The sequence below is a fragment of the Cebus imitator genome, unplaced genomic scaffold, assembly GCF_001604975.1.
Source record: "Cebus imitator isolate Cc_AM_T3 unplaced genomic scaffold, Cebus_imitator-1.0 Scaffold272, whole genome shotgun sequence".
In the NCBI taxonomy this organism is placed as follows: Eukaryota; Metazoa; Chordata; class Mammalia; order Primates; family Cebidae; genus Cebus; species Cebus imitator.
This window is the reverse complement of record NW_016107587.1, coordinates 1372155-1396259: the sequence shown is the minus strand read 5'-3', so window position 1 is coordinate 1396259 and position 24105 is coordinate 1372155. Positions and strand designations below refer to the sequence as shown.

General features: G+C 37.7%; 1 protein-coding gene across 1 annotated transcript in view; it reads left to right on the top strand.

Moving 5' to 3' along the window:
- Positions 1 to 24105, top strand: part of ABCA13 (ATP binding cassette subfamily A member 13) — a 424215-nt gene that overhangs the window by 323710 nt on the left and 76400 nt on the right. Inside the window, 5 exon segments of the mRNA XM_017500828.2 lie at positions 900 to 1015; positions 6497 to 6653; positions 9810 to 10063; positions 13758 to 13950; positions 18097 to 18206. Coding sequence (XP_017356317.1) covers positions 900 to 1015; positions 6497 to 6653; positions 9810 to 10063; positions 13758 to 13950; positions 18097 to 18206 — 830 coding nt within the window.

Genomic DNA, 24105 nt, shown 5'->3' with positions numbered 1-24105 from the left:
AAAAAAAAAAAAAAAAAAAAAAAAGAATGAAGAGAACACTGGGATGGGGGGTGACTTCAAATGTGGAGGTCAAAGAAGACAGTGAAACTTAAGCTGAGATCTGTAAGGAAAGAAGCGGCCCTCCCCATGGATGACATCGAGGAAGAGCTCTGCAGCTTGAGGCTCTAAGAGAAGAGGGAGCCAGGTGTGTGAGAGCCCCAAGGAAAGCCATGGCTGTTGTTGGCCAGTGGGGAGCACCTTAAGGTGAGCCTGGATAGGGAGGTAGCCCGAGGAGTCTGGCCTTGGTTCTACATGTGTACGAGGAGGCTGTGTTTCATGCAAGCTGATTGAATTCCTTAATCCTCCTCAAAGGACATGGGTATGCATGACAGTAGTAGTCAGCTTAGGCTGCCATAACAAAATACCGCAGGTTGGGTGGCTTAACCCCAGAAACTTGAGTCTCTCACTGTCCTGGAGTGTGGAAGTCTGAGATCAAGGTGTTGGTAGGGTTGGTTCCTTCTGAGGCTTCTCTCCTTGGCTTTTGGATGGCCATCTTCTCCCTGTGTCCTCACACGGTCACTCCTCTTTGAATAACTGCCTCCTGATCTCTTTTACGGACACCAATCTTGTTGGATGAGGGGTCACCTCAATGACTTGATTTTACCTTAATCACTTGTTTAAAGGCCCTGTCTCCAAATACGGTCACATCTTGAAGGACTGAGCGTTCAGTGTATACATTTTGGGGGGATACAACTCAGATTATAACAAGCAATTTTCCAGACTTCCATGCCTATAGAACTCCTAATGTGCAAAATAGGAAATATATTTGTAAAGTTGAAAGGAAACTTCAGGATAAGTAGACGGTAATAAATATGACCATCTGATGTAACAGCTCTCCCTATTTCTTTTTATTTTCTCAGCTCTTTTACTTGGTTTCTGTCTGCCTGTGCATTGCTGTTATTGTCGCCTTCCAGTTAACAGCTTTTACTTTCCGTGAGAACTTGGCAGCCACAGCCCTCCTGCTGTCACTTTTCGGGTATGTGATGAGAAACTCTGCTGCAGAATTACGGTTTGTTTTCTGAAAGAGAAAACCCTTAGGATGGCTTTGAGCCTACTGTCGGCTTCATGATTTCCTCTCTTTTGAAGCAATTATGTTGCTTCTACAAGGGACAAGGAGCAAACAAGCCTGAGCAGGATGATGAATGCCCCGTGGAGGAAGGAAGGGCTGACCTGGTTGTGATGAAGACAGCGCTGTCCTGTCTCAGACAGGCCCTCAAGCTGTTTGACAAACTTGTGCAGCTGGAAATGGATTCTCTATTATTCTCACTTTGACATTAATCAGGGGCTCAAATATATAATCCAGTTAGCTCGGATATTACATTTGTGGAGGTTCTCTCAGCAAGCTGTCTGGCATTTTTTCTCCTCTCCTATGATATTAGTAGTTTGAAAATGTTTTGTCTAACTTCTATCACTTTTTTCTCAGATGAAAAAATAGCAAATGGAGAAAAGTCATCGTATGAATTTCTGATTTATGCATACTAGTCAAGATCATTGCTAGTGGCCTCAAAATTCTATCTATCTGGTATCAGGATATATATGTCTTCTTATGTGCGATGCACATGTGCTTACATACAGGCTATGTAAGAGATACTTAGTAGGGAAAATCATTATCATACTACTGTATTATAATTCAAGGCTATTTTTAAAGATAAAACAGCTTGCTTTTATTTAAGAGGATTACAAATAAAATGATTTTTACAGTTTGCATTTATGTAAGTGCCCCAGAATTATTCAAAACATCTAATTAGAAGACAAAGTTTTACTTAAATATACACCATTACTAGATGAATATATAGATGGGTGGGTGGATGGTTGGATGGATGGAAGGAGAAGTAAGAGAGAGAGAAAGAGAGAGAGGGAGAAAGAAAGTAAGAGAGAGAGGGAGAGAGAGAAAGAGAGAGAGAGAGAGAGAAACAAGACAGACAGACAGACTTTTGGGGGTAATATTGATGTTACCACTCACTAACTTCAATTCTGTGACTTTGCTAATATTAATTATTCTGTCTAAGCCTCAGTATTTTCTTTGTAAAACTTCATGTCTTTTGCTATAAAGATTAAATTAAATAGTTTATATGAATATCATGGACAATGACTGGTACAAAGTTCCCATTGAATTAATTTTAGCCATTATTGTTACTCTTCAGAATTATTTTACTCTTTAGAAGATGTAATGTCCTAAGCTATAAAGCATAGTAGACACATGTTTATTATATCCAACTGGAAATTTATGAACTTATGTAGGAAGATCTAATGTGTGTATACCCAGCTCTAAGAACACAGTTTGATTTCAGTTTATTGATCCAATTGAATGGATAGTATTTTCATATCTTCCTCTATTTTGAGTAAAATAGACTTCGTTATAAAATTATTTTTGAATTTTAGGAGAACATATCTCAAAAACTGAGTTAAAACTTAGATGAAATGGTTAGAAAGCCTTAAAAACATGCTTTTAGAAATTTTTATTAATGTTGTTTTGATTGTGAAACCCTTTAAGACTTTGAATTAAACTAAGAATTTTCTTCACATAGAGAACTATGTTTTTCAAAGAATTTCTAGAGATTCATGGGTCTGTTGAAACATAATCATAGGTAATAGGGGTGACACACTTCTGGTTAAGTTGCTTGCAGGGACTGGAAAGGTGTAAAAGATAACTCAGACCATGTTTGTGATCACGACTAATTCCAGGGAAGAAGAGCCCTCAAGGGAGGTAGACCAGGGTTGCCAGGTAACATCCATTGGGATGCAGCTTTAGAAGGTAGCTCCTTCTTCATTGGAGCACAGCCAGTGGAACTGGTGACTCTCCACTGTAACAGGAGGGACAGTGAGAGACCTGGTCTGGGGAGCCACTGTTCCCTGTGTGCCTGGCAATCTCTGGGTGAGGACAGCAGAGCTGGCTCATGCCTGTTGTCCCTATAAAGACCTGTGGGTACAGGGAGCCCAATGGCAGGCTCAGGAAAGACGAATCCTGAGCTGAAATGTAAGAGCACATCCATGCATTAAATGGCTACTTCAAGGCAGGAATCTGAAGGAATAAGGGATAGTATACACAAATTGATTATTTTAAGAGATAACAAGACAAACATGTTCAATAGCTATTTTATTGTTTTTCTTCTTTCTGTTAAGGACAATTTATTCTTTAAATATAAAAGAGAGAGTGGGGAGAATTAGCCTCCAAAAGAGCGAAGTAACACCTAAAAGTGAATGAAAGAAAAGAAAGCCTAGCTTACGTAAAAATTGAAACCTTAAGAACGTATTTGATGTATATTTAATACTAAAAGATGAGGTTGCAGAATCCTATTTAGTGTCTTGGGAAATTCACAAAGCATGGGGAAGTGGCCAATTTTCCCGAATTTATGGGGGAATTTTCTTCCCCCATAAATTCCATGATGTTGTGAACAGTAGGCCAATCTCTAGCAAATTTTATAATCATTAAAATAATATTATATTTTAATGAAGGATTAGATTATTAAAATTCACTGTAATTTTCACAAAAAAATAAATTATTCTCTATAAGCCAATTTAATTTTTTTATTATAAAAAAGGAGACTGGAGCTGCTAATATGTTAATTTAAGACAAGTATTTGAAAGATAACTAATGAAAATGTAATTTTAAAAGTGATGGAATCATAGCTAGTTGAAAGACCACACTGGAAGACTCTTCATTCATCTAGCAATAGAAACTCCCATGTGGTATCATTTAGGAATATATCTCTGATTCTTTGTTTTTCTTAAATAATGCTTTAATCCACTTGTCAAATATTTCAATGACATAGCCCAGCATGGCAACCTTATGCAATAAGTAATAAAGTACCACTCCTAAACCATCTCAAAGGAAGCAGAGCCTAGTATTGAAGTGGTAATTAGTCCCTCAAGTGCGGATCAGTGTACAGACTTCACAGCATGACAAGGAGGGCGCTGCACATTAGATCACATGGTTGGATGTGGAGATGCTGATCAAAGCAGATGATAATCTTGCTGTGTGTTGTGCCAGGCCAACCACATCATATCCTCTGTGAGGTGCCCTTACCAAAACTCCCCTAAGCCCTGCAATGCAAAATTTAACAGAGAGAGCTGGTTGAATATCATGTTGTTAAAGGAGCAGAGGAAGACCCAGCCTTTTATAGTGGAGGTTTAAGCAGAATAACATGGCAATCTTCAGCTATTTAAAGGACTGTCACATGGAAAAGAAAAGCAATTTGCCATGTGTTGTTCCAGAATATAGAGTTTGAATCAGTAGCTATAAGTTGGAGAGATTTTTCATTCACTCTTAGAATGAATTTTACAGCAATTACACCTGCCCCAAAATTCGGCTCACAAACTTTTGCTACTGCTTATGTTCCAGTTGCAAAAATACCCGCAATTCTGTGATTTCATTTGCTTCTCAAAACAGCCACAGTACGGAGTGTAGCACTTAATTATTGTCTCGGAAGGGACAGTACAGGAAAGAGGGTAGGTGTGTGGTGTAGGTGAATATGTGTTGGGGTTTGAATCCTCTCTGTGGTAGTTTATTTCAGACAGAGGTGTTGATAATGTACAACCCCAAGAAGTCATGACTTACCTCTCTAGTAATCATATTGATTTAATTAGTTGATTGTCTTATGCAGCAGCTGTTTTAGAACAGCTCTTGCCTCCATTGTGTTTTGAAATAATTGTTTTCATGTCTACATTTTGAGGCAGGTTAGTATTGAGTGTCTAAAACACTATATGATTTCATATGTCATTGTATTTATATCTTATGAATTATGAGAATGTATCTTTTAACCCAGGAAAGCATTCTAATATCACAGATATTACATGAAAGAGGATGTATACTAGACTAAGAGATAATTTCAGGGCCTGGCATCTCTTATATCATTTTGAAGTCTCATACTTTTCAGAACTTGTTAACATATTAAGAAAACTTCAGACATTTTGGAGGCACTGAATGTTTCAGGTTAAGCCAATTATTCACCATAAGGAAACAGTGATGAGTTAGCAGAGAACATATTGCAGCTCCCGATACATGAGAGTCTTTTGGGAAAGTTGTGATTCAAAATCAGTGACTTCTCTGCTGATGTTAGGAACCATTCATTCAACATGTGTTTCCTTTATTGGGTGCAGTGGGATTATTTCAGGAAGGAGCTGAGGGAAGTTGCCAGGAGTGAAACCTGGCTCTAGAATTGAAGAGATACAATAAAGAAAATGAGATGTTTTCCTTTTAGGGATGTTTGGATGGTATCTTAGATCCTGATGTCATCTGGCACATAAGGAGACTGCTTCTAGAGTTCAGTGTTTAGTAGTGTCTCTTACTCCAGGTTTGGGGCCACATAGAAATGAACCCCATGTTCAGCCTCATCTACTTATCACCGGCAAAGCTCAATCAAGCATCTGAACTCTGCAAAGCCCCATCGTTCTGTCTGTGAGATGACAGTTACAGTGCTGTCTCCTGAGTTGCTGGGGGCTAGAGGAAGATTAGGGTACTGTGACTGAGGAGTTACAGACAGTACTCCTGCGCAGTGGATGCTGGAAGAGTGCTTTCCTTTTTTATTTTTAGGCCTTATTTTCTCATGTAGCCCTGCAGCTTTTTATGTTCTTGATACCTTTTAATTCTCAGCATAACAAGTAAGTATTATTCCTGCTTTCCTGATGAGAAGCAGAGAAAAGAAGCTTCCCTTTTGGGGAAGAGAAGTTGGAGAAGTCAGCTGATTTTCTCCAGGCCTCAGAGTCAGCGAGTTCAGACCCATGTGTTGTGACCCCATTCAGTGTTCCTTCTATTGCGTTGCAGAGCCCTTTAAAGCCCCAGGGCTTTGGAAAATATCATGAGATGTATTACATAAAGTGTATTTCTGTTCACCAAGTAAGGAAAAAGTGCTGGACCAATAAAATTGCATCTGCAATTCAGTCATTATGTAAATACGGCTGTCCCCTTATCTGCATTTTTGCTTTCAGAGATTTCAGTTACCCACAGCCAATTGCGGTCTTAAGATATTAAATGGAAAATTCCAGAAATAATTCATCAGTTTTAAAGGGCACAGTGTTCAGAGTAGCATGATGAAGTCGTGCGCTGTCTTAATCCGTCCTGGCAGGGACGTGAATTTCCCTTTTGTCCAGCATATCCTCACTTTGGACCTGGGAGTCAGTGAGCTACCAATTTGACTGTAGCAGCATGGCTGTGCTTGTGTTCAGGGAACCCTTGTTTTACTTGATGGACCCAAAGTGCTAGAGCAGTCATGCTGGCATATTGCTATAATTGTTCTATTTTTTACTAGTTATTGTTCTTAATCTCTCACTGCGCCTAATTTATAAATCAAACCTTATCATAGGTTGCATGTATGGGGAAAAACATAGTATACATAGCGTTCAGTAATATCTACATTTTCAGGGATACACCCCAAGGTCTTCAAATGTATCTACCATAAATAAGAGAAAACTACTGTCAATGTTACAGTAAAACAAACATTTTCACTTTACTTTTCAGATATGCAACTCTTCCGTGGATGTACCTGATATCCAGAATCTTCCCCAGTTCAGATGTGGCTTTCATTTCCTACGTCTCACTAAACTTCATCTTTGGCCTTTGTACCATGCTCATAACCATCATGCCCCGGTTGTTGGCCATCATCTCCAAAGCTAAGGTCAGTAGCTTCATAGCATCACCTCTACACCTTAGCACCTCTAGCGCAAAGATGGTATTAACTTATGCCTCTTTTGTTGCTTTTCCAACTGGAATTCAATGGAAATGCATTGGTATCCACTGTGTTTAAACTCCAGAAAGATAAATTGGTTCTAATTTGCAGAAAACATGTTGCCATTATAAAAGCCATGCACAGGCTTAGCGACAGTTGATGAAAAGATGTGCTGTTTTGGCCATTCCATTCTTGAGGTAGAGCCATGAAGATGTTCACTGCCACATCCATGGCATTTTCATCAGAGGCTATTTGTTGATGAATTACTAATGAATGGTGGAAAAGTGAGTCATTGAAACATGTAAATGTTCACCATCGCTGGGGTCAGAGACTACAAGGGCCCCAGCACAGCTGAACATGCTCTCAGGACACAGCATGCCTGGATGATAATCTTGGGGGACTCTGCCCTCTTCTCTGTGATTTCTGGAACAAATTTAATTTTGCTATTTTCCAAGCGTGGCAGCCAAGGGCTTTCCTAAGCATGAGCCTCATGATCAGGAGGAATTTCGCTTGTGATACCAATGCCATTCTCCAATTGCTGTCCCCATTAGCAAGTCATTTTTTAGGTGTCATCTTCGGCAGGTGTCTAGGTCAAGCTGACCCCATTCATTCTGTCACATTCCTTTCATGCCTATCTCCTTCTTTAGTGAGGCCTGCCTGGGTCTTTGCCTCTGCTTTTATGCACCTTTCAGCCTCTCAGCATCCCCTGTGCTACCTGGAGATACGGACTTCAGATTTTGCACTTTCCTCTGCCCCGATATTGCAGTCCTTTTCATTTTGTTATTTTTCTCAGCTCTGACCACACTATTCTCTCCTGATTCCCTGCTGTTTGCATGGACTCTGATTTCTTAGTAGTTCCCAAATGTTTGGCCAACTCAGGGGCAAAAATTTGACCGGAAAAAGGTATTGAGCTCCTAGTTCTGAAGCATGTGCTGCAGTTCTCATTTTAAATCAAACAGGGACTGACACCTGCTTAACTGGGATGAGTCCACTTCCTCATGGCTGGACTTTCAGAGACTTAGTAGACTTGCCAATGATAGCTGATATTAGTTTTTATAATTGTGCTTCATATTTGCATAGAAGCAGTGAACTCTATAAACATCTGTTATGTATTCAATGATGGTAATAATCTATTTTGATGATTTTTACAGATTGATTATTGATACTAATCTGTATTAATATGTCTAAACTTTAAATAGAAAACTTGCAGAACAATTAATTTGGTTTAGCTTGAGGAGAAAATTGAAATTGTTAGAGATAGTGTACAATTTCCCTCTTCCCTCATCAGATCTCTAACATGTGACATGATCCATCAGGATGAACCATGGTAAAACCAAAAACAGACTCACAGTAGATAATCCTCATGGTGAGGAACTTGGAAGCAGAGAGCTGCCCTGGGAAGAGAGTCACAGAAATGAGATTTAGATCTAAAAGAAAAAGGAAGAATTGTCCATATCCAAAGAGGAAGCTGACCAGGAACCTTTCCACTCATGAGATTCTACCAGTGTGGCCATTGGAAAGGCATTGCTACCTTTAATTATAAACAACATTGCTTACTTGTTTTAAAAAATCGATAGACAATGAGGTGTTTGTAGAAAAATGGATCTAAATAAATTGGTAACAAATAATAAAAAGCAGCTTATTGCTTTTCTTGGGATCTTTCTGTTCCTTTGCTCTTTATTTTGATATTTGTTTAGGCAGCAACATTATTCAAATGTTTATTTCAAATAATTTCAAATTTTCATTTGTAGGTTATGGAACAATATGTTCTTATAGAGTTAATGAAAGACACCAAGAAAGGTGACTGGATTCTCAGATCAGTCTTTTCTTTTTTTAATTATTTTAAGTTCTAGGGTACATGTGCAGGATGTGCAGGTTTGTTATATAGGTAAATGTGTGCCATAGTGGTTTGCTGGACGTATCAACCCATCACCTAGGTATTAAGCCCAGCATTCATTAGCTATTTTTCCTAATGCTCTTCCTCTTCCACCTAATTCCCCAACAGGCCTCAGTGTATGTTTTTCCCATCCTTGTGTTCATGTGTTCTCACTCTTCAGCTCCCACTTATAAGTGTGGATATGTGGTATTTGGTTTTCTGTTCCTGCATTAGTTTCCTAAGAATAATGACTTCTAACTCCATCCATGTCTCTGCAAAGGACATGATCTCCTTTTCTATGGCTGCATAGTATTCCATGGTGTATATGTACCACATTTTCTTTATCTGGTATATCATTGATGGGCATTTGGGTTGATTCCTTGTCTTTGTTATTGTGAATAGTGCTGTTGTGAACATACACATACATGTATCTTTGGAATAGAATGATTTATATTCCTTTGGGTTTATACACAGTAATGGGATTGCTGGGTCAAATGGTATTTCTGGTTCTAGATCTTTGAGGAATATTCACACTGTCTTCCACAATGGTGAACTAGATCAGTCCTGATATCTAGTGCAACCAGTATTAACTATTGTATATACAAGCTATAGTGTTAACTATAGTATTAACTATTGTGTATACAAGCTATAGTGTTAATGTGGTCATTTCCATTGTTATCAAATCACAGTTGATATATGATGACACATTTTGAGTTCAAACACAAGATCTGGAACACCTGTCTTTCCCACTGGTGAGGCTTCCTGTTGGAGTGAGGGAGTTAGGGGGAGCAAAAACTTGTGTTTTCTAATTTATTTCTTTGTATAATGATCATTTTTGCATAATCCTAAATCAAACATCATGGATTGTTATTCTTTGAGTTTGTGCAGCTGCATCCCCTTATGTGTATGGGCTATTTGTGAACTCAGTGTTCGTATATTGCTAACACCTTTATTCACACTTGTGTAGAAATCATTGTGAATTCCTTAGAATTAGATGTAAAATCATCACTGTTCTCATGCAAGTAAAATCTTGAAAGGCAAATGTCAGTAGATCTAGTATCTCAAGAAGGATCTGCTTTGTTTTGATGGCTGCCTGTCTGAGAATATCAGTGAGTAGCTGGGATAGGGAGGACCTGGAACACAGAACTAACCAAGGAGAAAAAGAAGTTATTGGTGTATGTGATGAAAAGGGGAATAGCTTTTAATTGGATTTCTTTTTCACTCCACAGAATTTACAGAATATCTATGATGTCCTCAAATGGGCCTTTACTATTTTTCCTCAATTCTGCCTGGGCCAAGGGCTGATAGAGCTCTGCTATAATCAGATAAAATATGACCTGACCCACAACTTCGGCATTGATTCCTATGTGAGTCCCTTTGAGATGAACTTTCTGGGCTGGATCTTCATGGAACTGGCCACGCAGGGCACAGTACTTCTCCTCCTGAGGGTTCTGCTACACGGGGATCTTCTGCAGTGGCCAAGGTGGGTTCCGAAGGGCTCGCCCTCGAGTTGTACTAACTCCTGCAAAAAGAGAGGAAGAGAAAAATTCATCCTGGAAGTTGTAAAATAAAAATGGCATCTGATCAGCATTATACATAGTTCTAATGTGTTAAGATTTTATTATTTTTTAAATGTTGATTGGTGTGAGTCACCCACACCAGGAAGGAAATTTTCAAAAGCTACTGTGCCAAGCATTGAGATAATCTTTCCAATTATTTGTCTCAGTCTATTTTCACCTTGAAATTGCTGAATTTCTCTGTTACTTTGAAGCAGCTAAGGTAAATTTGGTTGATACCATAACATTATTTTTACGACTAAATGCTAAGAACTCTGGAAGCAGGAAGATAGGAAAGTTCAGTGCAGATGGCTGTGTGTCCTTTGCTGGATCTTGTTGCTTATGCTGCTGTGTTCTCATCTTTGTCAGGTGAGGTCGAAAGTCAGTAGCAGGAGACATATGTAGGCATGTAGATGTATGATGTGATTTATACACATGCATGCACACATATACACACACATGCATTCCAACTACTCTAAATAGAATTTAATATGGCCTTACAAGGATATCTGAAATATTGTAAGATAAAACATTTGAATAATATAAGGAAGCAATGTGGTTTCCTGTGTAGGGTCCACAATAGTATGGCTTTCCCTCCATGACCCAAGTGGCCTGAATTCAATGGCCTGCTCTTTCCAAGGCTTATGTATTTCCCTCTGACCTCTACTTGAGGGAAGGATCTTTTCGGAGAAATTACCGATTAAGACCATGTCACTAGAAAATCTGTAAAGAATTATAAAGACACATGATTAATATTTTATGGTGATCCCCTCATATAACGTTTTTCCTTTCAGCCATTTCCTGACATATTTTCTTACCTAACCCTTTTTAATAAAGTAAAGTAGACTACCATTTTGAATATAAATCCCATGTGCTTTTGAATTGGCCACATCACCCTGGAGTCTGCAGATTTCCAATAGCTGACTGAACCTGGAGTACAATGTGGAGTGCCTTTTAAACATAATTTGTTCTCCGATGTCCCTTACTAGTTTAGTCTATTTTAAAAACCTATAACGTAGGATCCCCTTGGGCAGATTTCAGAGTACTCCATTTTCCTATAATATCAAAAAATTTTCTTTAAAGAGAAAAATCTGTATTGCCTTTACTTTCTAGAGTTGTAAGTATAAGTTGAATTGTATTTTAGAATAATGTCCTTGTTATCCACAGTAAAGAGTCAATTTTTTTCTCTACATGAAGGTTACAGAGCATAGAAATTTAAGTGAATTTAGGCACTAGTTGCCTACTACTGTTTTGTGGATAATTGTCATAATGACTGCATGACCCAGTCAATTTACTTTCAAAATGCAGATCTAACTAAGGCACTAGTCATTGTTTGAAAGGTAAAGCCCAAGGTTCATAGGTCCCCCTCAAGTGTGGTGCCTCCTGCTTAGAGAAGCTGTCTGTGATCCTCCTCCCACCCCACAGGGACATTTGCTGCCCTGCCTCTGGGGCTGGGCTGATGCCTTCTCAGTATTTCTGTTATGTCCTCTTTCTCTGTTAGGACGGTCTCTGTTGTTTTATAGTATTGACATGCTATTCATAGTTGAATCGTGGAAGAGAATAGGAAGACCCTGCCCTCTGCAATGGGGGATGGATAGATCCTGCCTTCCTGGCCTGTGCAGGGCCCCTGTCACCTGCACCCACTGCTGGACGTGAGTGCTGAGTTCCCACTTCCTTGCTGTCCTTCCCTAGCCTACACTGGCTCCTGTCCAGCTGTCCCACTCTCCTGCTGCTGGCCTTGGGTTTTTTTGCCAAGAATTCAGGTTTCCATTAGGACTAGAGCCCCAGTTCCTGTCTATTCTGTCTCCTACCTGGAGCTGCACTTTTGCTCTCTATACACTAGGTGCTGGCTGTGTTGGAACCACCACACGGTTCAGATATGAGATACGCTGCATATTGGGAAAATTCTGCTGTACCTAGGGCCCATGTGGATTTTTCCTATTTAATGTAGAGATCATTTTTTAGTGATTTTCATTTAGAGGATAACTAAGTGGCACCTTTCTGGGCATAGTTGGATTTCTGTATTAGTACACTGGATTTTTGTGAGTGGATGGACCAGAAGCAACCTCAGTCAATTGTCCCCACCAGCTAGCATGACTTGAGGAGATTTAAATGAATGGCACACCTGGGCCCCTCCCTAGAACTCTACAATGAGAAGCTCTGGAGATGAGAGCCAGGAGCTGTTCATAAAGCTTCCCAGGTAATCTTCCTGAGGATAGGATGAACAAGCTGATGTGGGTTACTGTGAGGACTGATCTGCCAGGCAGGAGGGAATACGGGTGGCACAACTTCTTGTTGGAGTGGGAAGACTTCTGGAAGTCCAGGACAGGATGAAAGGTCAATAAATACACCTTCATCTCGAAAAGGGAAAAACCATTCAAGCAGAAAAGTGTAAAATTTAATGAATTTTCACAAATTGAACACATTTATGCAACCCCCCTCTCACTAATAAACTGAATACTACCAAGACCTCAGATGGCCCTTCATAAACTTCTCCATCAATAGTTTCACTCTAGGTAACTGCAATCCCTATTTTTACTTTTATTGATTCATTTTTTATGCCTTTGAATATTATATAGATGAGGTCATAGAAGATAGACTTCTGAGTATCTGGCCATATTTTCCTCATCATCTGTGTTCTGTGTAGAATAAATTGTATGTTTGCCAAATGGTGATTTCAGGTGTGGAAAAATAATAAGGAAAAGTTGCCATGGAGAGTTGCTGGGGATACTTGGAGCTTGCCATGGATATTGAGTTTTATTTTTAATATCTTTTTTATTTTAAAACAGTTTAATAATCAGAAGTTGTAAAATTAGCATAAAAAGTTGCTATGTACTTTTCACCCAGCTTTTCCCAATGATAATATAATAATTCATGGTAATTTAAACTGTCAAAGCCAGGTAATTGATGTTGGTTATGATACTAACTCAGGGGTTATCATTAAAATATAATCATTAAATATATTTAAATGATTAAATATAATAATTAAAATGTTGGCATATTATAGTTTATAGGGGAAATTGAAATTTATTTGAAAGTCAAATGCCTCAGATTGGAAATTACAAAGAAGATTAAAAAGTGAGCAGCTCAGATTTAGAGAAAATAAGGATTGAAAATTAAGTTTGCATTCCTCTGATATTATTGAATACTTTTTGCAAAGTATTGTGCAAATGCTGGCTATATAATCCTTTTATATGATTCAACATATAAACTTACAGTGTTTGAATACTTTTATATGCAATTTACTTTATTAAATGACTTGTTTAGTAAAATTGCTTAATAAGTAAATATCTTATAATTTTGTGATAAATTATTTTAACATTTAGTACAAAAGTCTGGCATGACTTTATTATCATGAAATTAAAAACTGGTTCTAGTTTAGTGTCAATCCATTTCAGTATCTTTTAGGAACATGTACATTTTGTTTATGTTAGAGAATAAAAATGGATTCTTGCCTGATAATCAGGATGGCAGAACTAAGGTGCTCTAGACAAAGTGATTGTACAGAAGTGAGAAGGCAGTGGCTTTCATTTTTTTACAAATCTCTGGCCTTTTTCCTTTTTATAGACTCTTCTGGTATCACTTGCCAGGTGTGAATTCACTCTGATTTCATCTTCCCAGGGGTCATTCTACTCTCCAAGGCACAGTCAAATCTCCTAAGGATATAGATGTTGAAAAAGAGGAAATGAGGGTGTTTGAAGGAAGAACCAGTGGAGACATTCTTGTGTTATACAACCTTAGTAAACATTATCGACACTTTTTCCAGAAGATTATTGCTGTGCAAGATATTAGTTTGGGCATACCAAAAGGAGAGGTAACGAAGCGCCTATTTTTATCTTCTGTTGTGAACCTGTGCAACTCTAATTGCTGAACTGCTTGTGTTATTCTCAGGATATTTGAAATCAGAGCCAAAAATAGCCCTCAAATTTCAGAAATTCCTACAAAATCAGTAGAAGCACAACTGATAGAGGGTCTGTTGACTATATTATAGTGAAAACTTGGTTGATTGATAGGATTTGTTTTATAATTTTAAAATTTTCATGCGATTGCATAGTTTTAATTATGAGGGGCTATGGGATAACTTTTTATTGAGCAAATATTTTGTGAATCTAATTAAAAAAAAAACACGTTTATCTCTTACTGGGACATCAATACTCTAAAGTCCAGTTAAGCCAGTCTGGCAAAATGCTACTCTGAAAAGGTAGAGAACACTCATTTACCCTAGCAATAGCTCAGGAAGTTTTTTTTTTTTTTTTTTTTCCCACAGATAAGACATTAATTCTAGTTATAATGTTTAATCAGAACTGACAGAAGCCATATAAATTGTTCTGATTTGTGCTTAATATGTAAAGGGAAATCAGTTCTGGAAATGATTGCCTTTAATTAACTGTTAAAAATAAAAGAGCACCTTGCATTCATATTGTTCCTAGCTCCTGGGAAATTCAAAACAGGCTATATTGTTACCTGATTGGTATCTATGTTCTACATGTGATCTGACAGTAGGCATTTCAGATGTGACTATTCTGAGGTGAAGAGAAGCCAAAAGACCAATCTGAAGTAATGCAGGCATATTCTTACTCTTTGAACTATGATTTCTGGTAGATTAGGACAAAATGTTAAGAAAGGATTTTTTTTTAAATTTTTATTTTTGTGGTTGTTAGCTTCCGCTCTAAGACTGGCTACGCAATCTTACCCATCTTACCCATCTTACCCATCTTATTGAACTATGTTTTTTACCCTTGCTTTAAAAATCATAATTATTTTAGTTTTCCCAGTTCCTCTTCATAGTAGTTTGAAGCAAACAAGTGTAGGGGCCAAGGTTCACTGAAAATCAATTGACAAAAGGCAGATTAACAGGAAAAAGGCATATGAATTTATTTGATTATAGTTTTATATGCTACGAGAGCCTTCAGAATGAAGACCCAAAGATACGGGGAAACCATCTAATTTTATGCTTATGTTCAACCAAGTATGGACAGCCATGTAGAAATATGGTCGGACAAAAAGGGTATGACTCAATTAAAGCTCTTAGACTGAGTGGGAAGCCCAGCAAGGCCTCTTTGTTTAGATTTTTTTTTTTTTATTTAGGAGTTATTATCTATATGTTTATGATGTTTTATTTTTATTTATTTTTTTAAATTATATTTTATTTTAAGTCCTGGGATACATGTGCAGGATGCACAGGTGAGTGACATAGCTGTAAACGTGTGCCATGGTGGTTCCTGGCTGCACCTCTCAACCCATTACCTAGGTATTAAGCATCACATACATTAGCTATTTATCCTGGTGCTCTCCCTCCCTGCTGCCACCCAACCAGGCCCCAGTGTGTGGTGTTCCCCTCCCTGTGCCCATGTGTTCTCCTTGTTCAGCTCCCACTTCTAAGTGAGAATGTGTGGTGTTTGGTTTTCTGTTTATTCCTTCTGGGTGTGGGGCAGGACCATCTCTGGAATGCAGGTCTGTCTTATAACCTATGGTCAAACAAGGGAAGTCAGATAACTTCTTTAGGGCTAGTTTTTGTGCTGAAAAATATGTAAGGGGGGAGAAGTTAGGGTAACATTTCTAAGTTTTATGGCTGGCTTTGGGGAAAAGATGTTCTAGTTTCTATGACCAGCCTCAGGGGAGTAAGAGGGGCCAGAGACAGCAGGGCAGGAGAAGGTCAGAGGAGAAACTTTTGATTCTGAGGCTGCCTTTGAGGCCTTCACTTTGGGGTATTGTTTTCTGAGTCCCAACAGGGCTAAGAGAGAAACTTGTAAATCATTGATAAGAATGATGCTCCAGGTATGTTAAATGATCCAAGATGCCATTTAAAGTTGGATTTTATTCTCTTAAGCTCTTATAAGCATTACAGTTTAATTACCTAGATGGAGAGTGTTATTCAAGAGTCTGTAGAAAATACATAAATGACCAAGATACAGTCCTGTATTGCTTAACCATGGGGATATGTTCTGAGAAATGTGTCATAGGTGATTTCATTATATAATATACTTTCGCAAACCTACCTGGTATAGCCTACAACACACCTAGGCTGTCTGGTACAGCCCATTCCTCCTAGGCTACAAGTCTATACAGCATGTGCTGAATACTGTAGGCAGTTGTAACATAATGGCAAGTATTTGTGTATCTAAACATAGACAAGGTACAGTTAAAATATGGTATTGTCATCTTGTAAGATAACCATTGTGTGTGCGGTTCATCATTGCCTGAACTATCATTGACTGTATGTCCTTCTCCATCTAGAAATTAATGATCAGGAAACAAAATATCATAAGCACATACTATGTTACACATGGGAGCATAAGCATTCTCCCAAAGCAGGGACAATGATAAAATAATATATTCTTTGGAAGTCACATCATCATCATAATTATTCTCCTCCCAATTTCATTTTTGTATATATTAAAGTACTTTCTGAAAAGAACTGGAAGGTTCATGAGTGGTATTGTCTTCAGTGCTGTAAGTCCAGAGGGGGTGGCTGGGCAGGGAGGGAAGAAAAGGTAGGAGGACAGGGTATGTGGGGAGAGCCTTATGAAAAGGTGGGTTTATAGCTAAGCCTTAAAGCAGAGGTAGAATTTGGATAGGCTGATGGTGGTGCACCCTGGGACATGGACAGGGTAGGCCTGGATTGAGATGGACTCATATTGCAGATGGTGGGAAAGATGCAGGGAAGTGGGGGAAAATGGTAATTGAAGCAGGTGGCAACTCAGGGGTGTGGTGAAATCCAGAGATCCAAAATAGGGTTATGTGATGGTTAGATAGGGCTTGGTGGCAGAAAATACAGAAGCAGTCACTTTCCAAGATTTGAGAAGCCAGGAAGCCAGTTTGTATCCATAGATTGCAGCAACTAGCCATCAGAAAACAGTCTTGGAAGGAGACTGACAAAACCCGAGAGACACAGTCACCAAGGTAGACTCCCAGGCACTGTGTATGCTGAGGCACATGATAGAGACAAAGTGTAGAAAGGACAGCAAGAAGGCCATTTTTCACATTGGCTTTTAAGGTGAGATTGGATCCATAACTGAATTGACTCTATGCTCAATGTCAGAATATAGAATGAGAGGTTATCTTTTAATTAATATCAGGATTAGCCTAGACTCTGAGTTAGAAGTGAAGTTACAGGAATTTTACAACCTCTTCAACGGAAACAGAAGGTATGTAAGGAAGCTGTGAGCACTACACAAACATACACACATGCGTGCATACACACACGTATGCATATACAGTAGAAGATGGAATCTTTGAAGAAAATACTTTAAAATATACAAAAATGAAATTAGGAGAAAATAATTATGATGACGTGACTTCCAAAGAATATTATATTATGGCTGCATAATTTGGGGTATTTGGCATTTGCTTCTTATCCTCTTGAGTTTTCCACACATGAATTTATTGTCTGTAAATTACTGCTGAAATACTTTTTTTTTTTTTTTTTTTTTTTTGAGCCGAATTTTTACTCTTTCGCCCAGGCTGGAGGGTGCAGTGGTGCGATCTCGGCTCACGGCAACCTCCGCCTCCTGGGTTCAAGCAATTCTCCTGCCTCAGCCTCCCAAGTAGCTGGGACTACAGGCATGTGCCACCATGCCCAGCTAATTTTTGTATTTTTAGTAGAGATGGGGTTTCACCATGTTGACCAGGATGGTCTCGATCTCTTGACCTCTTGATCCACCCGCCTCGGCCTTCCAAAGTGCTGGGATTATAGGCGTGAGCCACTGCGCCCAGCCGCTGAAATTCTTATACCATTCAAGTGTCGTCATGATTTGGAGAGGACTTTGCAGTCTATACAGTGTTTTATACAATATTATGATTTTAAAACCTCACAAATAACACAAACCAACAAAGTCAACTCAAAGCTGGCTTTTATAAAAGCAAGTGCTGTTTCTAATATAATTTTGATTATTTAACTTGTTCTATTTATTTAGCTTGTTTGATTGAATGTGCTTTACCTAACTTTATTTCCTCTTAGTGCTTTGGACTTCTAGGGGTGAATGGAGCTGGGAAGAGCACAACTTTCAAAATCCTGAGTGGTGAAGTTTCTCCAACTTCAGGACATGTCTTCATCAGGACTCCCATGGGGTAAGATCCAGATTTCATCACTTTTTCTCCTTAAAGAGATAGTGAGCCCAGAGAACCCCCAGAATCCCCTCAGTCCTGTGGAATAAAATTTGAAAACATGATTTTCCTCCAAATTTACCTTCCACTTATCACTTCTCTGAAGGGGGAACTTTCCAAATATGAATGAACCGAGCTCAGTACTTCCAGCTGGAGTAGAGGGTCATGGAGGTCTTATCACAATGCAGCTAAAGGCCAACCACCCTGGGAGGTATCAGAGTGGACTGCAAGTACCCTGCTCCTCTCTGCAGATAGAACTCAGGGGAGCAGGAAATGGCCAACAGATGGTTCTTCTTTATTCTCCTCTGGATGAAGCTTTAAATGTTCCCACCAGCTTAAGTGGCCAGATGGTTTCCCTCTTTTTATCACCGAGACTTCCTCTTTCAGGTGGTCATGACTCCTTCAGGGTGGGAGCAGTGAACACATTAAAAACCAAGAAAGCAGACTCTGGGAGAGTGGGGAAAACATGTATTCCCCTTGCTGTAACATATGTGGGGTCCCTGTGCACCCTGCACACTCAGAGGCTGCCTGAGCCCAGATAACCCCTACAGGCTCTGTGGGTAATGTGTACTCACGCACTCCTGTATGTCACTCTGACCGGGGCCCTTTCACTCGCATTTCACAGGGTACCTGATCCTTCTAAACTGTGTGCTTGATTGGGAAGATTTAGGGCATGTCCCTTCGTGCCCCTTTCTGCCCTGAATGGTAGTGTGTCTTCCCTTTTCCCCTGTTCTGTTCAGGACTCATGTTAATGATTTTTCTCTCTACTGCAAGAAGAAATTTCCTGCTCTAACCCTCTCTGCTCCATTTGCTCTTTGATTTGTGTGCTAGCAAGTTTATCCTAACAGCAAACTGGGCTCAATATCACAAACTAAAATCTCAGACTTTTAATTTTACAGCAGTTTCTGGCAATTGTTTCTCTATACATCACTCCTGTGCTATGCCTCCTAATATGGATGTCCTGTATCCCATTCTGTTTCAGTACTGTGGTACAAGACTCCGGGCACCTATCTTTCCTTTTTCCCACTATAGCAAACTCATTGTAACTTGGTGGGTGGTCAAATTCACAGATGTCTTTATGAATTTAAACCCAGCACCCAGCAGCCAACAGGTTGAGACCCGACCTCTAGCTTTCTGTTCAGTTTCTGATCCACAGAAATATTTAGTTTTAAGAGTGGTTATATGTTCTCTATACTAGTTTTGTAGCAATGAATATGGCAAATAAAAATTGATTAAACACTGTTTTCTGGATGTAGAGAAAGAAATATAAAGCGTCGGGTCTACGTTTTCCCACTGGAATTTTAATTGACTTTATGTTGCATTTATAAATTAATTTGGAAAGAACTAACATTTAATATTTTTTTACAATCACTTGCTAAAATAGTAATTCATTTGTAAAAGTATTTTAATTAATGTTTATATTCAATTAGATGAGAATGCTCATCAATAATTAATGAAATATTTTTCTATACTTTCTCTACAATAACGTTTCTTTTTTTAAATTTATTTTTGATTTCAATAGGTTTTTGGGGAACAGGTGGTGTTTGATTATATGAATAAGTTCTTTAGTGGTGATTTCTGAGATTTTGGTGTACCTATTACCCAAGCAGTGTACACAGTACACAATGTGTAGTCTTTTATCCCTCACCCCCCTCCCACCCTTTCTCCCCAAGACCCCAAATTTCATTGTATCATTCTTTTAATTCATTGTATCATTCTCATGCCTTGGCGTCCTCATAGCTTAACTCCCAATTATGAATGAGAACATAAGAATGTTTGGTTTTCTATTCCTGAGTTACTTCACTTAGAATAATAGTCTCCAATTCCATCCAGGTTGCTTTGAATGCCATTATTTATTTAGTTCTTTTTTATGGCTGAGTAGTATTGCATATACATATAGACACACACACACACACACACACACACACACACATATACATATATCACATTTTCTTTATCCCCTTGTTGATTGATGGACATTTGGTGCTGATTCCATGTTTTTGCAGTTACAAGTTATGCTGCTATAAATATGTATGTGTTAGTATCTTTTTCATGTAATGACTTTTTTTCCCTCTGGGTAGATACCTAGTAGTGGGATTGCTGGATCAAACAGTAAATCTACTTTTAGTACTTTAAGGAATCTCCACACTGTTTCCTATGGTGGTTGTACTAGTTTGCATTTCCACCAACAGTGTAAAAGTGTTCCCTTTTTACTGCATCCATGCCAAGCTCTATTATTTTGATTTTTTTTTATTATGGCCATTCTTGCTAGAGTGAAGCTGTATCACATTGTGGTTTTGATTTGCATTTCCCTGATCATTAGTGATGTTAAGCATTTTTCCATATGCTTTTTAGTCATGTTTATATCTTCTTTTGATAATTGTCTATTCACATCAGCCCACTTTTTGATAGTATTGTTTGGTTTTTTTGCTGATTTCTTTGAGTTCTTTGTAGATTCTGGATATTAGACTTTTGTCAGATGTATAGATTTTGAAGATTTTTCTCCCACTCTGTGGGTTGTCTGTTAATGCTGCTGACTGTTTATTTGACTGTGCAAAAGCTTTTTAGTTTAATTAAGTCCCATATATTATGTTTGCTTTTGTTGCATTTGCTTTTGGGTTCTTGGTCACAAAGTCTTTGCCTAAGCCAACGTCTTGAAAGGTTTTTCTGATGTTACCTTCTAGAATCATTATGGTTTCAGGTCTTAGATTTAGGTCTTTGATTCATTATGCAATTCTGTATTTTTTAAGTGGAGCATTTAAGGCATTTACATTCAATTTTAGTATTAAGATGTGAGGTATTATTCTATTCATCATACTATTTGTTGCCTGAATACCTTTTTTTTTTCATTGTGTTATTGTTATGTAGGGCCTGTGAGATTTATTGTTTAAAGAGGTCTTATTTTAGTGTATTTTAAGGATTTAAGATTTGGAATTCGTTTTAGCAATTCTTGTAGTGCTTGGTTGGTCGTCAAATTGTCTCAGCATTTGTTTGTCTGGAAAAGACTGTATCTTTCCTTCATTCATGAAGCTTAGTTTTGCTAGATACAAAATTCTGATAATTGTTTGGTTTAAGGAGGTTAAATGTAGGACCTTGATCCCTTCTAGCATGTAGGATTTCTTCTGAGAAATCTGCTGCTTTTCTGGTAGCTTTTCCTTTACAGCTTACCTGATGCTTTTGCTTCACAGCTCTTGAGTCTTTCCTTCATCTTGACTTTAGATAACCTGATGATTATGTGCTTATTTGTATGGTTTTGACAGTTCCTTAAAATCTAGGTGATGTTCTTTTATCAATGAATTTCCAAGGTGTTCTATGAGCTTCTTGTATTTGAATGTCTAGATCTCTGGCAAGGCCAGGGAAGTTTTTCTTGATTATTCCCTCAAATATGTTTTCCAGACTTGTAGATTTCTCTTCTTCCTCAGGAATATCAATTATTCTTGGGTTTGGATGCTTAGCATAATCCCAATCTTCTTGGAGTCTTTGTTCTTTTTTTTAAAATTCTTTTTTCTTTGTCTTTGATGAATTGGGTTAATTAAAAAGCCTTGTCTTTGAGCTCTGAAGTTCTTTCTTCTGCTTGTCCAGTTCTATTGCTGAAACTTTCCAGTGCATTTTGCATTGTCTAAATGTGTCTTGATTTCCAGAAGTTGTGATTTTTTCAAAATGTATGCTATCTATTACACTAGAGATTTTTCCTTCCATGGCCTGTATTACATTTTTGATTTCTTTAAGTTAGAGTTCATCTTTGCCTGGTGACTCCTTTATAGTTCTTTTCCTTTTGACCTATTTGTTATGAATAAGAGATTTTTGATTATCCTTAGCTTTCTGTGATAAATTTTATTTTTGTTAGATTTTTAATAGTTTTTGTTAAATTTCACATGCTAATAGTCTATATAGATTTTGTATTTATTATTCATAAGAAAAATTAATTTGTTGAAAACTTCATTTTCAATTTTTGCAATTAACTACTCTTCTGAAATTTTCTCATTTTGACAATTTATGTTTCCTTAGAAACTCATTAATTTAATTTAAAATTGCAAATTACCGACATAGGTTTATAGCTATGATTCTCCTACAATTTGTATGTCCTTTCTGTACCTGTATCTATATGTTTGTGTTTTATTTCTATACAATTATATTTTCCAGACTCTAACTTTTATTTTTAAAAGGATGAAATACTGAATTTATTTAGAAATTCAAATTATTTTTAGTTTTCAAATTTATCAAGTTTTGTCATTCTTTTTAATCTCCCACCATGCTTTTCTCAATCTAGTTTTGTTGTTTTATTTCTGACTTTTTGATTTAAGTGACTTTTGCATTTTTCATCTTAAAATAAACAATCAAATTATGAGGACTATCAATATGCTTTTTTGTACAGCTTTACCTCAATCCTAAAAATGTAATAAGTGACATTATTTTTGTTATTCTGTAAATGACATATATGATTTTAATATAGTATTTTTCTCAAAACTTTAGAAGCCTTTTTTCAGATACTCATTATTTCTTCTTTCTTTTTTGTATTTTTGGAGACAGAGTTGCTTGCTCTCTCCCAGGCTGGAGTGCTGTGGCCTGATCTCAACCCATTGCAACCTCCACCTCCCAGGTTCAAGTGATTCTTCTGCCTCAGCCTCCTGAATAGCTGGGATTACAGGCGCACACCACCATGCCTGGATAAGTTTTGTACTTTTAGTAGAGATGGAGTTTTACCATATCAGCCAGTCTGGTCTCGAACTCCTGACCTCAGGTGATCCACCCGCTTCAGCTTTCCAAAGTGCTGGATTACAGGCCTGAGCCACCACACCCAACCTATCTTATTTCTTGCTTCAATATTTTTACAAGATCTTTTTAAAGACTTTTTTGAAGTTTAATTTAAATATGAAAAGGAACATCCAGTGACATTTCATAAAGTGAATATAACTATGTAATCAATACCTACCTCAAGAAACAGAACAAGATCAGCACCCTGTAAATTCCATCTAATCATATTCGTGTTGAGGGTGACTCTTATTTGCATCTTTTTTGTTTTTGTTTTTAATAGAGCTTAATGTATTATTATAAGGCAAACTTGTAAACAAAACTCAGGACAAGAAATAGAACTTTGGCAACTAACTTATAAGTTATTCTGTGTATTCCGTTCCAAACACAACCTCTTCCATGTAAATGATTTTTTATAATTCCTTACTAAAAAGTGTATTCCTAGACACCATAGTTTAATCTTGCTCATTTGTAAAATAGTTGATATGGCCTTTAAATTAGTCAATTCACAGGTCCTTTCTCAATTTTTTTTCATTTCTTTACAAACTCTCTGTCAAAGAACCTGGACTGTTGAACTTGGAGGGTTGCCTACAAACTGCTGACTGCATACTGATGATGGAATTTAACATGTTCATTTGTTCTATTTCTTGCAATTGCCTTTATTTAGAGGTTTTGTTAGGCTCAGGTTCAATCCTTGCATGACTAAACAGGAGATGATGTTCTCTTTCATCAAGAGGCACCTAATTTCTGGACCAGGTGAGGCCGCTCATGCCTGTAATCCTCGAACTTTGGGAGGCCATGGCAGGTGAATCACATGAGAAGCCCAGAGTTTGAGACCAGCCTGAGAAACATGGCGATACCCTGTTCTACCAAAAATACAAAAATTAGCCAATCTCATAACCTTGCGTCAAAATAAATAAATAAATAGATAAAAATTAAAAAATAAAACCGAAAAAGTGGCACATAACAGCTCATCTTTAGTTTTTTTTTTTTTTTTTTTTTTTTAGCAGTTTTGATGGTTAATGCTTAGATGAATTAATCCATTGCAAAATGGTGACATTTTGACCTAGTCTTTCTGTTTTCATTTACTAGTTAGGATAATTTTGTACAG